Raw genomic sequence first — 15,843 nt, 5'->3', positions numbered from 1 at the left:
CCTGAGTAGCTCAGTCGGTTTAGCATCCAAATCTTGATCTCAGCTCAGGTCTTGATCTCAGGGACATGAGTTCAAGCCCTGTGTTGAGCTTTACCCTGGGCAGGGGAGTCTACTTAAAAAAAGAAAGAAAGAAAGTACTACATCAATTAAAATAAATGAACTAGAGATTCACTCAACACGAATTAGCCTCAAACATGTAATACAGGAGCGAAAAAGCCGGTGATAAGAGGGTATATAAAGAATAATACCATTAAATATGTTCTAGAACATACATAACAATCATACGTAACAATTATGTAACGTACTTAGTAATGGTATAAGGTACAAATGGCATTTGAAAATAGTAAGACAGAAGTCACCTTTGAAGGGGAAGGGATGCCCAAAGATATCAATTGAATCTATAACATTCTATTTCTTAAACTGGGTGGCAGGTATCCAAGATAACTATCCTCTGTATGTCTCAAATATTTCATGTATGAATAATCACTAAAAATTCCCAATTATCCATGATAGCAAACTTAGGTAACACAGATATTAGGGGGGAGAAAAAGCAGCAGCAGTAAACTGTCACCCATCATCTCACTCCCCCAGAGAGTGTAAACTATTAATGTTTTGATGTACATTATTTAGACTTTTTTTTTTAAAGATCATTTATTTATTTGAGAGAGAGCAAGAAAGAGAGAGAGAGGCAAGAGCTCGCATGTGCACGAGTTGGGGGAGGGGCAGAGGGATAGAGAGAAGCAGAACTCCCCACTGAGCACGGAGGCCTAAGAGGGGCTTGATTCCTGGACACCCCCCCCCCGCCCCGCATCATGACCTGAGCCCAAGGCAGACGCTTCACCAGCTGAGCCACCCAGGCGCCCCCATTCTTTAGACTCTTAAACACACGCATAGATGTGTCTGACGATCCCTGGGACCAAAGTCAGAGCAGGATGGCCACCTGTCAGGTGTGGGGGCAAACAGGAGGCAGCAGAACACACACTTTATCCAACCTTGCCCGACCCTTTGCCCGACCCCTGCAGGGGCTGTTAAGACAACAGGACGAGGAGTTCCATTTTCTGGAAGTAAAGGAAAGTGGTTCCTGAAGTTAGGGGGCCGGTCTTGATCTGAGCGGCCCCCCACCCTGGCAGTCCTGCTTTGCTACAGGCCAGTTTCCAGCCCCGGAGCAAGTTTTCTCTTACAAACCCTGGAAGACTTTAGAGAGGATCTCAACGGGAGCCTCCCCTCCTCCCCTGAGGTTGTCTGTTTCAAGAAAATTGCTGATGAAGGTTCAAAAGGGCCCTTGAGAAGAATCAGATGTTAGAGATGAATGTCACCTGTGTGGTTGGACCCAAGATTTTTTTTTTTTTTTCCTTTTCTACCAGAAGGGACAGTATCACTGCCCTGGAGAGGGAGCTGCTGTCTAGGTCAGAGACAGAACTACGTGGGCACCAAGGACTTGGGGGTTGGGGAGCAAGTTCTAGATGCAGTGGATGTTGGTGAACCTGCAGCTGGGCATGGCGAGAAAGCTTTAGGAAGAATGGATTAAACCCCCTAGCGGAGTTTCCAGTTTTGTGAGCCACTCCCCATCTTCCCCCTTTCCCCTTTCCAAAATAAAGCACAGCTGGGAACCATAAGCTTTATTGGTCTGCATTTGTTCTCTGCCCTCCCAGTACACAAGTTCATGATTGCCCTGCTGGATGCCAAGCATCAGGATATTTGCTTTTCTGCCTGTGGCGTTCTCCTAAATCTCACTGTGGATAAAGAAAAGCGTGTCATCCTAAAAGAAGGAGGTGGCATTAAAAAGTGAGTTTCAAGGCATGGAGTCCTGACTCTCTCACAGTGTCCCCAGGGAGCTTGGGCTCCTCTGTGCTTCTCCTGGCGTGGAGGTATTTCAACGTTTGGAACTGCCAAGCTACTACTTAAGAGGGAATTTAGGTTCCCCTGGACCCTTAAAATAATTCAGAAGTCGGTTGTTGGTACTTTGTAGCTGCTCAAATTTGTGGATGTGGAATTTTTAAAACATCACTGAATTACATATACATATTAAATAATACAGAAGGAGTATCGTCGTTATGCTGAAAATATAAAAGAGATTCTGACCTAATGACTTCTCAATTTGACTTTTCTTAAACTCAGGTTGGTGAATTGTTTAAGACATTTTGGTCCTACCGATTGGCAGCTGGCCTGCTTGGTTTGCAAAACTTTATGGAACTTCAGTGAAAATATCACCAATGCTTCATCATGGTTTGGAGATGAGGACACCAACACACTCCTCGTCCTGCTGCCATCATTTTTAGGTAAGACTGTGAGTCTGTGAGTTTTATCAGAGTAAGAATTTTTTTTTTTTTTTCTGTGACCAGCATGAATAAAGATTGGTATGTGTTTGAGTAGCTGTGTAAATTTGGAGATATCTGGAAGAGGCTGAGTGTTATTTACAGTGGGGACACAAGGACTTTTAACTCCTTGGAGACTGTCATGATTTCTGCAGCATTTTCCCTTTTTTTTTTTTTTTTGCATGTTTTATAGACTGCCTAAATCCAAGATTTCAACCTAAAGTATTGCTGTTGCTTAAAAATATATAGATGTTTTAATTGAGAAAATAAGGCTAAAAGCTACTCTGAATTGTCAAGATTTTAATGTACCTATACATTTTATTTATTTTTAAACATTTATTTATTTTGAGAGAGAGAGTGTGAGAGAGTGAGCACTGGGGGTCAGGAGGGACAGAGGGAGAGGGAGAAAGAGAATCTTAAGCAGACTCCCCGCTGAGCAGGGAGCCCTCGCAAAGGGCTTGATCTCAAGAACCTGAGATCACGACCTGAGCTGAAACCAAGAGTCTGAAGCTTAACCGACTGAACCACCCAGGTGCCTCGGGATCCATACATTTTAATTAGCAACTATATTAATTATAATGTGGAGGAGCGTCTGTGAAACTATTTTGACATTGCAGTGGGGTTCAGATCACTGAAAGGCAGGAAATCCCTGATACAAACTAAACGAAAGAGGATAGTTTCTTAACTTTAAAAAAAAAAAAGGTTCTTTAGGAGATTTTTTTTCATCCTGGGTTAGGTCTAAAAACAATGATTTGAGTAAGTAAATGAGCATTTTCAATAGTCCTTTCCCCCAAACGGAGGCAATGTCCCTCCCACTGCCCAGCCACCATGTGGGATCAGCAAGACCACGTGGAAAAGCTCAGTGTGACTTAGCAGTCATGGATCCAAATCCTCGTGCTCTCTTACGGTGTGATTCGACAAGAGAATTTCAGGACCTGTCTTTTCATCTCCATGATGGGGACACGGTAATTCCTGCCGCGCTCCAGCCAATAGCGAGCCTCAATTAGGCCTCTGTGCGCATCATGAAAAGACCAGACAACCACAGCTGGACAGTTCTGAGTTTAAAACCTTGCTTTGGGCCCTTCTAAGTTGTTGGTGTTGGGCTTAACCTCCCTACATGTATCTTTTCTCATCGCTAAGCTAGGGACAATTGATGGACACTTTGCAGAGTTATTAGAATGGTAAGAGGAGACGTGTGCAGAGAGCCTGGTACAGCCGGGACTTGGTGGTTTATAAATTCCAAGTGTTGTAACAAAGTTACTAAACAGGAACTCAGAACCAGAAGTTACCTGAAAGACTGGGGACGGCGGAGCTGATGTGAAATTTGCTTTTTTGCGGTAAAAATAATCTTGCATGTGTAGGAGTAAGAAAAAAATGAGCCTGGTTTTCAATGATTGAGGTTCACAGGGTGCTCTGTGAATGTGGGGCTTTCCCAGGTTGCCAGGAGCAGAGGGCTGTGCTCAACTTGCCTTAATTCAGTTCTCAGGTGTGGTAGAATCAAGTGTGGAATTTAAAAAACACACACTTGTCCTGACCCCATCCCCAGAAATTCTGACTTAGGAACTCTGGGGTGAGGCTCGTTATCTGCATTTTTTGCAAAGTTCCTCAGGTGAATTTGCTCCGAGGCCAAGCTTGAGAACCCTTACCCTGGTTAATGAAGGACTTTAAGGGAAGGGTGTACCTTGCCCAAAGCCTGCTGGAGAGGCACTGGAAGGGTGTTCTGGATGAAGCCAGAGTCCCTGACTGACCCCTTCAGTAGCAGGCCATCATTTCTCCACGGAGCTGGAGATGCCACTCTGCTCTGTCTCTGCTGTTATGCAAAAAGTTCCCATAGGCTCCCGCTTGGTCCTGGCTTCAACTAGCTCAAGGCTGCTCCTTGCTGCCCTCAGCGTGAGTCTCCTCTGCTCTTGGCTCACTCTTTGTCTCCCACTTGGGGGAAGAGGTGTGATTGGTTCTGTGCATCATTCCCTTGGGCTGTAGGCCCTTCTGGGTTTAGCCGCCTCTATCAGAGACTATCTCTGGCTTGGTTTGGCACTTAGGTCTGGGGCTGTTGACTGTAAATAGCAAAATGACTAGGCCATGGGACACAAAGGCCCCTTTGAAGAGGGTGTGGGCATGACCAGCTCTTCAGCAGGTACGGAACCTGGCAAGCGCTTCTTTCTAGTAGGCCTAGTGCCTGTGCTCCCCGCCCCCCAAACCTTCCCTTAGAACCGGGTTGGGCCTCTCCTTGTGCTTCCCCAGCCTCTGAGCCTTTGTGGGTGCCGTACCCCTTACCTGCCTAGCCATGTGCTGTCTGTCCAGGAAGACCCTTCCCAAATCCCTTTTCAAGCCCATGGCCTGGTCCTAGGAAATCCTTACTTCTTTGATAGCAATATGAACTGTGTAACTTCTCCTGTGTTATTATTTTGTAACTTTTGTCTTGTTTCCCCAATCCATTTGAGCAACTTTGGGGAAAGGATATTGCCTCCTACGAAAGAGTCCTTGATAGATAGATAGCCAGTCTGTGGACTGGCTAACTTTCTAAATCCCCTGCTGCCAGCCACCCCCTGCCCTCCAGCCCCTGGGAGGGGACTTTGGCGTGGATAACAGAAATAAAGCCAGCTGATCAGGGAGCGGAGTAACCGGCACCACATGTCAGCGAATCCTCACCTGATCGCCAGGCTCTCCTTATAAAGCCTAAGGACTGGGCTCCTTCCTGGTTTCTCCCTCAACAGACCCTCACTTCCGACAGGATTGTAGCTGTGTCTGACCAGCTGGGCAGCAGCAAGTCCTGCAGGTGGGGGGTGAGAGTGGGCTTGAGTTTCAGTTCCTTTCCAAAGATGGCTGAAAAGCCGGCCATTTTGAAAACAGGACGAGCCGCTACATCACTGAGCCCCATGCCAAAGTGTGAGCGCTGCTTTTAGAAATGATGACAAGGTAATCAATATAGAAATGTAAGTCATCGGCTTTTTCTTGGTGGGTGACTGAGGGGGAAAAAAGGAGAAACTGATGGTCCTCAACACGGCTGGGGCATGGGGATGTTGATGTTGTTTTTGGAAAGTGGCTTAAAAAGTATGTTGTCTAAAACTTTCTGATGGATTGCAGCCACTTCTTACGAACTCATCAGCAGTGTCTTTATCTTGAAGTTCTTAAGTGGTGTACCCTGGTCCACTGGTCTACCCTGAGCTGCTTTCCCGGGAGCTGGTGATCGGGGTGTGTGGTTTATTGTGAATGTAAAGGACACAGGTTGCGTTTTGTTCATTATGAGGTATATGCCACTTAGCACCTAGATTATGGGACAAGGGGTAGAGTGGGGCCTGATGTTCAAGTTGAAGGATCACCTTAAAGGGGCTCCTGGCTGGCTCAGTCGGTGGAGCATCCAACCCTTGATCTTGGGGTTGTGAGTTCGAGCCCCACACTGGATATAGAGATTACTTAAAAAAATAAATTTCTAAAAATAAAAGAAAAAAGGAAAAAAGGATCATATTAACAAGCCCACGCCAAACAGCATGCACCATGAGGGCTGTGCCTTATAATAGGGCAATAATTAACCCTCAGTAGCTACCTGGTGCTGAACCCCAGCTGGAAGATTGTGCAGTGAGTAGGAGAAGCTTTTATTGGTGGCGCAGGATACTTAAGCAATAATCGGGACTGTGCTATAATGATCACTGAGAAACTTATTGTTTTGACTTCCTTACCCCTTTGTAAACCTTTCTAACACCTTGACTCAAATTCTAGTATTAGAAGTATGCGGTACATGAAGAAAGCTTAAGAATGATTGGTTATCTAAACCCGTGCTCTTCACACTGTGTCCAGCATCTTTAAAAAATGAGGTCGCAAAGAAAGAAAATACCAGAATCTATCCCATGTAGCAAAGCAAAGTATTCTATGGTGAAACCGTTGTTATTTGTACATAAGTTGGTAAGTCACCACGTACAGTCATGACCTGTGTACTTTTTAGGTCCCAGGCCAGAGTTTGAGAATCACAGATCTCAACTGTTCTTGAATTCACCTCTGCCGTTCTCGGCGGTAAAGTTCCAAAATTTAATACCAAGCGTCATAGGGCACTGTTTTTTGGTTTGGTTTTTTTTTTTTTTTTAAGATTTATTTATTTATTTATTTGAGAGAGAGAGCATGAGAGGGGGAAGGTCAGAGGGAGAAGCAGGTTCCCTGCTGAGCAGGGAGGCCCATGTGGGTCTCGATCTTGGGACTCCAGGACCATGACCTGAGCCAAAGGTAGCTGCCTAACCAACTGAGCCACCCAGGTATCTCGTCATAGGGCACATTTTTAGGTATTTGCTGTATTTACTTTCAAACTGCAGACTGCCTTCCTCTTGCCCATAGCTCTTTGGCCCCTTTTGTTATCTTGTTTTAACTCATTTTACAAATTAATAGGGTCTGAGTGTGGATTAACTAATCCGAGGCCAAACCTCAAGAAAGAGAACAGTCTTGACCTTAGGTTGAAAAAAACCCCAAAACACCCAAATCGAGGTTTATTAAACCTACTAACCCTAACCAAAGCCCCAAGCAGAGAAGGGAACTGTCCAGTGCTTGGGCAGCCGTTGGCCCTGAGCCTCTTGAATAAGAGATTTCATGGTCTAATGGCAGTCTGCTCAGAAAGCCTGGAAAAGAGCAAGCCGGGAGATGTTCTAGAAGCCCGAAACTGCCACGTCTCCCCGGCTCCACTTGGCTGAAGGGAGCCGGGTGGGAAGGGCTTCGAAGGCATCAAACGCCGGTTGCTTTCTCCTCTCCAGGCCCTGGTTGGCGTGTGGCTGGGGAGATCCGGGCCTCTGTGGAGCACCTTGCGGGACTGTTTATGTCTATGCAGAACTTATCTCAGTGCCCCAGAGCTGGTCTCTGGGTCGAAGGACAGGAGGGGAGGGGACAAACGGGGTTCCCTTATCTTACTCTGAGGGCCAATGCTAACACGAACTGCACCACAGTACACGGGGTCAAGGAAAACATCCAGTGCAGAAAATTTGATGTCAACAGTAATGAAGCATTTTATAATGGGATTTTCATTGGCCCCGTGGAAAAAAGGTTGCTGGTTATGTAAGAAGCACTAATTGTGGTCACTTACGGGCTTAGTGGTTCCCACTCGCAAAGTTGGCTGCGGCCACAGACCTCGGAAGTAGAAGCGCCAGTCTTCTGACCTGCAGGCCCCGGCATTTTCCTAAAATCCTTCCCATGGGGTGTGAAGCCGAATAAAAACAAGTAAACATGCTGTGGCAGGTTGGCACAGAAACCTTTGTGGCCACTTATCTTCTTATTTGGGTTGGATATAGTTTCGGTGTTGGCAGAACTCAGGGTGTCCTTGGACTAAGAAGCAAATTAAGGGTGTAATTTTGCTTTTTTTTTTTTTTTTAAACTAATGCTTTTTGCATTATAGATAGAGTGACTTGGGATTCTAATACTCCCTGGGATTCTCAAAGTCTCCTACTCTTCGCTGTTACTGGCAAGGGCATGGGGGATTCCCTTTCAGTACAACAACCACAACCTTGATTTTCAAGTCAAGTTTACAGCATCGAATTCAACTGTGCTACTTTCCCAAAAGATTTCCTGACTCCTTTTATACCTGTGGATTGCTAAAGTAATTAACTTTTCTAATGCCCAGATAAGGAAGGAACTATTAATATTTTGTCTCTTCTGAGAAATTGTGATCTGACTTTTGGATGTGCCCTTACATCGAAATACTTAGGGATTAGTTAAAATAAGAGCTCAATTCAATCTAGGCTTTTTTTCTTTTGAGAAGATTATTGTCCTTTTTATTAAGAGATTACGAATATTTTAAAATAAGTATAGTTCCAAGCGCCAAAGAGAGTAAAGAACTCCTTCTTTTAAAAAAATTTTCTTGGAGGACGCCTGGGTGGCTCAGTTGGTTAAGCAGCTGCCTTCGGCTCAGGTCATGATCCCAGCGTCCTGGGATCGAGTCCCACATCGGGCTCCTTGCTCGGCAGGGAGCCTGCTTCTCACTCTGCCTGCCACTCTGTCTGCTTGTGCTCACTCTTGCTCCTCTCTCTCTCTCTCTCTGACAAATAAATAAATAAATAAATCTTTAAAAAAAAATTTTTTTTTCTTGGGCGGGGGGAGGTGGGGGGCGCCCGGGTGGCTCAGTTTGTTAAGCGTCTGCCTTCTGCTCAAGTTATGATCCCGGGGTTCTGGGATCGAGTACCGCATCCAGCTCCTGGCTCACCGAAGAGCCCGCCTCTCCCTCTCCCTCTGCCTGCTGCTCTCCCTGCTTGTACTCTCTCTCTCTGTGTGTCTGTCAAATGAATAAATAAAATCTTTAAAACAAAACAAAACCATTTTAACCCCCAAATCATATCTGTGTCGTCTTGGAATCAGAGATGACCCAGGATGAGTTTAACTTAGGCCAACAAAAATTAAACTTTCCCCAGGAGGGTGACACTTTCAAATAATCGCTGTAATTTTAATGTTTCCGATACAGATGAAGAACTAGCACTGGATGGCAGTTTTGACCAAGACCTAAAAAACTATCACAAACTCCAGTGGGAAACAGAATTCAAACCTGTGGCACAGCAGCTTCTAAACCGAATTCAGAGTCATCACACCTTCCTGGAACCCCTGTCTATCCCTTCTTTCTAACACGATGCAGCTTCACAGAAACAGGAAGTCAGGTCTCCTTCATTCTTAAGCAGTGGTAACAAGCACAGACATTTGTTTCTTGGTATTGACAAATACTGAAAGTTTTTCAGATACTGATTAGGGAGTAGTCTGAGGTTTTTGGAAGAAAGAAGCAATTTTTTTTCTCATTAGGTATTACGGAAAAATGAATATAAATGTACTTTCTGCTATGAGAAATGTAAGATGAAAATATATCCATGGGTTTTCTAAGTAAATGACTTTCTCTTCTGTTCTCTAGTCAGTACTTCAGTTCTAATCTTAAAATCCCAACTGAACAATTCTTGAATTGAAGTGTTTGTCTGTTCTGTAGTTAAGTGAGCTGCATGATAAAATTAGATTTTTATATATAGGAGGAAGGGTGGTCAACGCTATGAGGAACACATTCCTACATAAACATCCATACTAATTCTTGTATCCTCTAAGAATAACTTTCTGGTTATGACTAGTATTTTTCTGGTTCTCCTATTAAGAGCAAGAGTAAGCCAGAACATTTAGAAAAGATTTCTTTGGGCAATAAATAAATAAGTAAATAAGTAAAATAGATGGAAAAGGGAGTATTTTATCTCTTTCTTCTCACTTGAAATAAAATGACTAGACCAGACAGTCCTCTAATTGTAAATTTCTGTGACTAAGAAGTGACGTAATATCTTATAAAAGGGTCTAGGCTCAGGCATATGGCAGAGCTCAGTTTGAATCCTAGCTATCTCCTGCTTCGGCCTTGGGCAAGCAACTTAATTTCTTTAGCTTCAACTGTAAAATAAGAATACTTGATTATAGTTCAGTTTGGAAAAAAAAAACATTAAATGGGCAAATTGCCTAGTACAGTGTCTGATGTGGTTAGTAGGTACCCAATAAATGATAACATTAGGATGGTAATTAGTTTATTAGTCTGCCATTCTTTGCAGGGTAAGTTTGGCCTTTGAATGAATGACAGAAGCCAAAGAAACTGAGATGGCCATTATCCTATATTAGCCAAGTGAGGATTTGGAAATAAAAGGAGATGTACTACTCTGCTTGGAGAAAAGCTGTTATTAATGGCTCCTCACCTTACAAAATGCCAAAACTAATGGGAAGAAAGCAGATACCCCGGACTGAAGCCCAGAATGGCTTTCAAAGGCCATTAGAAAATACCTAAATTTCCAGGAAGAAATAAACTTTCCTGGGGCCCTTCTAATCTGGGGCTTGTCTCTGGCAAGGACTCAGCACAATCCCCTGGGGCCGTGCCTTATTGTAGAGTGTGATGGGCTCATCTCTCAAAATCATTTAAGGATCTAAGTCTTTAAAAAAATTTTTTTTAAATTTTTTATCTATATCAGATTATATATTCTACTTTCAATGAAAAAGATTAAACTATTTCCCTTGCTAACACGGCCCCCTCAGTATTTATAATTAATCTAATAACTCATGGTGGAATACCACTATATCTGTTCTCCTTCATATAAACTCCTCACCTTTGGACTCATATGCAAGCTGGACCTCTTGGAGTGAGCTATCTTCCTCCCCCACCTTTAAAGATTTTATTTTTTTAGTGATCTCTACATTGAACACACGGCTCGAACTCACAACCCCAGGATCAGGAGTTGCATGGTCTACTGACTGAGCCAGCCAGGCACCCCTGCCTTTTTAAAAAAGGGATAAAGAACACATAACATAAAATTGACCATACTATTTTCAAATGTACAGTTCAGCTGTGTTAGGTATAGTCACATTGCTCTGCAATAGAACTCTAGAATTTTTTCATCTTGCAAAACTAAAACTCTATATCTGTTTAAAAAAAAAAATCCCCATATCCTCTTCCCCCCCAGCTCCTAGCAACCACCATTCTACTTTATTTCTATGAATTTGATTAGTTCAGATAACTCCCGTAAGTAGAATCATACAGTATTTGTCTCTCTGTACTGGCTTATTTCACTTATCATAGTGTCCTCCAAGTCTGTCTGTGTTGAAACATGTGACGGGATGTTCTTCCTTTTTAAAGCTGAATAATATTTCCTTGTATGTACATCTCATATTTTATTTATCCAGTCATCGATCAATGGGGTTTGGGTTGCTTCTGCCTCATGGTTATTGTGAATCATGCTGCTTTTGAACATGGCATGTAAAATTCTTTGAGATCCTGCTTTGAATTCTTTTGGGTATATATCCGGAAGTGGAATTAGTGGATCTTATAGTGGTTCTATTTTTAATTTGGGGGGGAATATCTATACTGTTTCCCATGGAGACTGCACTGTCTTACATTACCACCAGCAGTGCACAAAGATTTGAATTTCTTCACATCTTTGCCAACACCTGTTATTTATGGTTTTATAGTAGTCATCATAAGAGGTGTAAAGTGGTATCTCATTGAGGTTTTGATTTACATTTCTCTAATAATTAGTGATGCTGAATATCTTTTCATATGTTTGTTGACTGTTTGTGTGTCATCCCTGGATTAATGTCCATTCAAGTCCTTTTCCCGTTTCTCAGTTTGGTCTGAGTTTTTTATTGTTGAGTTGAAGGAGTTCTTTATATATTCAGGGACTTAACCCCTTATCAGGTAGGTATGTAATTTGCAAATATTTTCTCCCATTCCATAGGTTGCCTTTTCATTTTGTTGATTGTGCGCTTCCATGCACAGAAGGCTTTTTTTTTTTTTTAAAGTAATCTCTATGCCCAATATGGGGCTTGAACTCACGACCCAGAAATCAAGAGTTGCATGTTCTACCAACTGAGTTAGCCAGCCCCCCACGGATGCACAGAAGTTTTGGAGTTTGATGTCGTTCTGTTTGTCTATTTTTTTTTTTTTTTTACCTTTGCTTTTGGTGCTATATCCAATAAATCATTGACAAATCCAATGTCTTGAGGCTTTTCCTGTGTTTTCTCCTAGGAATTTTATAGTTTCAGTTCCTACATTTAGGTACTTAATCTGTTTTAGTTGATTTTTGTGTATGATGTAAGATAAGAGTCTATCTTCATTCTTTTGCATGTGGATATCTAGTTTTCCCAGTATCATTTGTTGAAGTGCAGTTACTTCCTCATTGAACATTCCTGGCACCCTTGTGCATCATTTGGCTATTTGCATGAAGATTGATTTCTGGGCTTTCTGTTCTATTCCAGTGCTTTATATGTCTGTCTTTTTTTTTTTTTTTCCCTATAGTCTGTCTTTATGTCAGTACCACACTGTTTCAGTTACTGTAGCATTGTAATATGTTTTGAAATCAGGCCATGTGAGACCTCCATCATTTTTTTTTTTTATGGAAGTATAGTTGACCTACAATATCATGTTAGTTTCAAGTATACAACATAATGATTCAGCAGTTTTCATTATGAAATGCTCACCAAAGGAAGTTATCATCTGTCACCATACAAAGCTATAACACTATTGACTATATTTCCTAATGTTGTACTTTTCATTCCCATGACTTCTTTAGAACTAGTTTGTACCTCTTAATCCCCCTTTTTAAAAGATGTATTTATTAGAGAGAGAGAACGTGTATGTGAGTAGGGAGGGGCAGAGAAAGAGAGGGAGAGGAAGAGAATTTCAAGCAGATTGTGCTGAGCATGGAGCCTGACACGGGGCTTGATCCCACAATCCTGAGATCATGACCTGAACCGAAACCAAGAGTTGGTACACTTAACCAGCCAAGCTACCCAGGCACCCCCCTCTTAATCCCTTTCATCTGTCTTGCTTATCTTCCCATATCTTCAACTCTGGCAAGTACCAGATTATTCTCTGTATTTTTTAGTCTCCTTTTGTTTTTTTGTTTGCTTATTCATTTGTTTTTAAGATTCCATATATAAGTGAAATCATGCAGTATTTGTCTTTCTCTGATTTATTTCACTTAGCATAATACCCTGTAGGTCCATCCATGTTGTTGCAAATGGCAAGATTTCATTTTTTATTGCCACATAATATTCCATTATGTGCATGTATACCACAAATTCTTTATCCATTCATCTCTCAGTGGATGCTTACGTTGCTTCCATAACTTGGCTATTGTGAAAAATGCTGCAATGAGCATAAGGGTGCATATATCTTTTCAAATTAGGGTTTTCCATTTCTTTGAGTAAATACCCAGGAGTGGAATTACCTGATTATATAGCATTTCTATTTTTAAATTTTTAAGGAACCTGCATACTGCTTTCCATAGTGGCTTCACCAATTTACATTCCCACCAACAGTGCAGGAGGGTTTCCTTTTCTCCCCATCTTTGCCAACACTTGTTAGTTCTTGTCCTTTTGATAGTAGCCATTCTGAGTGGTGTGAGGTGATCTCTCATTGTGGTTTTGATTTGCATTTCCCTGATTAGTAATGTTGAGAATCTTTTCATGTGTCTGTATGTCCGTTCTTTGGAAAATTGTCTATTCAGGTCTTCTGCCCATTTTTAAATTAGATTCTTTAGGGTTTTTTGGTGTTGAGTTGAGTGAGTTCTTTATATATTTTGGATATTAACTCCATATTGGACATATCATTTGCAAGTAGCTTCCTCTATCAATAGGTCGACTTTTCATTTTGTGCATGGTTGCCTTCACTGTGCAAAAGGCTTTTAGTTTGACATAGTCCAAAAGTTTATTTTTGCTTTTGTTTCTCTTGCCTGAAGAGACTGATCCAAAAAATGTTTCTAAGACTGATGTCCGTGAGTTCACTGCCTATATTTTCTTTTAGGAGTTTTATGGTCCCAGATCTTACATTTAGGTCTTTAATCCATCTTATTTTTTCTGTGTGGTATAAGAAAATGATCCAGTTTCATTCTTTTGCATGTTGCTGTCCAGTTTTCCCAGCACCATTTATTGAAGAGACTGTTCTTTCCCCATTGTATATTCTTGCCTCCTTTGTCATAGATTAATTGACCATTTAAGTGTGGGTTTATTTCTGGGTTCTCTGTTCTTTTCTGTTGATCTATGTGTCTGTTTTTGTGCCAGTAACATACTGTTTTGATTACTTTGCAGTGTAGTTTGAATCCGAGGTTGTGATATCTTTAGCTTTGTTCTTCACAAGATTGATTTGGCTATTTGGGATCTTTTGTGGTTCCATACAGTTTTCAGATTATTTCTTCTAGGTGTGTGAAAATATTAACGGTATTTTGATAGAAATTGCACTGAATATGTAGATTACTTGGGGTAGCATGGGCCTTTTAATAATATTTTCCTGTTCACGAGCATGGTGTATTTTTCCATTTATTTGTATTGCCTTCAATTTTTTTCATGTATGTCTTACAGTTTTCAAAGTACATATCTTTTGCCTAGGTATTTTATTCTTTTTGATGCAATTGTAAATAGGATTGTTTTCTTAATTTTTCTTTCTGCTAGTTATTAGTGTATGGCAATGCAATCGATTTTTGCATATTAATTTTGTATCTTGAAATTTTATTGAACTTATTTATTAGTTCTAAAAGGTTTTTGGTGACGTCTTTAGGGTTTTCTGTATATGGTATCCTGTCATCTGCAAATAGTGATAGTTCTACCAATCTTATCTTACCAATGTGGGTGCCTTTTATTTGTTGTCTGATTGCTGTGGCTATGACTTCCAGTAGTATATTGATTGAAAGTGGTGAAATTGAAAATCCTTGTTCCTGATCTGAGAGGAAAAGGTTTCCATTTTTCACCATTGAGTAACTTAGCTGTGGGTCTGTCATATATGACCTTCATTATCTTGAGGTATGTTCCCTCTACACCCTCTTTGTTGAGAGTTTTTAATCATGAACAGTTTTGTCAAACGTTTTTTATCTTCATTTTCTTAATGTGATGTATCATGTTGATTTGCTGATAGATATTGAATATCCTTGCATCCCTGAGATAAATTCCACTTGACGGTGATAAGTAACCCTTTAAATGTATTTTTGAATTCAGTTTGCTAAGATTTTGCTGAAGATTTTTGCATCTATGTGCATCAGGGATATTGGTCTGTAATTTTCTTTTTTTGTGGTGTCATTGTCTGGTTTTGGTATCAGAGTAATGCTGGCCTTATTGAATGAATCTGAAGCATTCCTTCTTGTATTTTTTGGAATAGTTTGAGAATAGGTATTAGCCACCTTTAAATGTTTGGTAGAATTCACCTGTGAAGCCATTTGGTTCTGGGCTTCTTTTTGCTGGGAGTTATTTATTACTGACTAGTAACTAGTAATCAGTTTGATCAAATTATCTATTTCTCCTTGATTCTGTCTTGGAATATTGCATTTCCAGGAATTTATCCGTGTCTACCAGTTTGTGCAGTCTGTTGGCCTATGTTTTTCATAATAGTCTCTAATTATCCTTTGTATTTCTGTGGTGTCAGTTGTAAATTCTCTTTTATTTCTGATTTTATTTTTGAGTCCTCTCATTTTTAACTGATGAGTCTGGCTAAAGGTTTATCAATTTTGTTTATCTTTTTAAAGAATCAGCTCTTAGTTTAATTGATATTTTCTATTTTTTTAAGTCTCTACCTATTTCCACTCTGATCTTTATTATTTCCTTCCTTCTGTTAACTTTGAGCTCTGTTCTTTTTCTAATTCCTTTAGGTGTGTGGTTAGATGGCTTATTTGAAGTTTTTCTTGTTTCTTGAGGTAGGCCTGAATTGCTATAAACTTCTCTCTTAGAAATGTTCTTGGTGCATCCCAAAGATTTTGAACCATTGTTTCCCATTTTTATTTGTCTCCAGGTATTTTTTTAGTTTCCTTTTGATTTCTTCATTGACACACTGGTTGATTAGCAGTCTGTTTATCCTCACCTTATATCTGTGTTTTCCATTTTTTTTTTTCTTTCCTTGTAACTGATTTCTAGTTTCATAATGTTATGGTCAGAAAAGATGCTCGATAGCATTTTAATGTTAAATTTACTGGAACTTGTTTTGTGGCCTAATATGTGATCTGTCCTGGAGAATGTTCCATGTGGGCTTGAACAGAATGTGTATTCTGTATTTGAATGGAATGTTCTGTATGTATCTGTT

General features: G+C 40.9%; 1 protein-coding gene across 1 annotated transcript in view; it reads left to right on the top strand.

The window, feature by feature from the left end:
* The window catches only part of ARMC2 (armadillo repeat containing 2), a 102,346-nt gene extending 91,643 nt beyond the window's left edge, over positions 1–10,703 (top strand). Inside the window, exons 15-17 of the mRNA XM_080806584.1 lie at positions 1,653–1,785; positions 2,119–2,279; positions 8,743–10,703. Coding sequence (XP_080662710.1) covers positions 1,653–1,785; positions 2,119–2,279; positions 8,743–8,900 — 452 coding nt within the window. The 3' untranslated portion in view covers positions 8,901–10,703. The remainder of the gene's footprint in view (positions 1–1,652; positions 1,786–2,118; positions 2,280–8,742) is intronic.
* The last annotated feature ends 5,140 nt before the right edge of the window (positions 10,704–15,843 follow it).

Source organism: Martes martes (assembly GCF_963455335.1).
Source record: "Martes martes genome assembly, chromosome: 6".
Taxonomy (NCBI): domain Eukaryota; kingdom Metazoa; phylum Chordata; class Mammalia; order Carnivora; family Mustelidae; genus Martes; species Martes martes.
The sequence above is the reverse complement of the archived record's forward strand: the minus strand, read 5'-3'. Positions and strand labels throughout refer to the sequence as shown.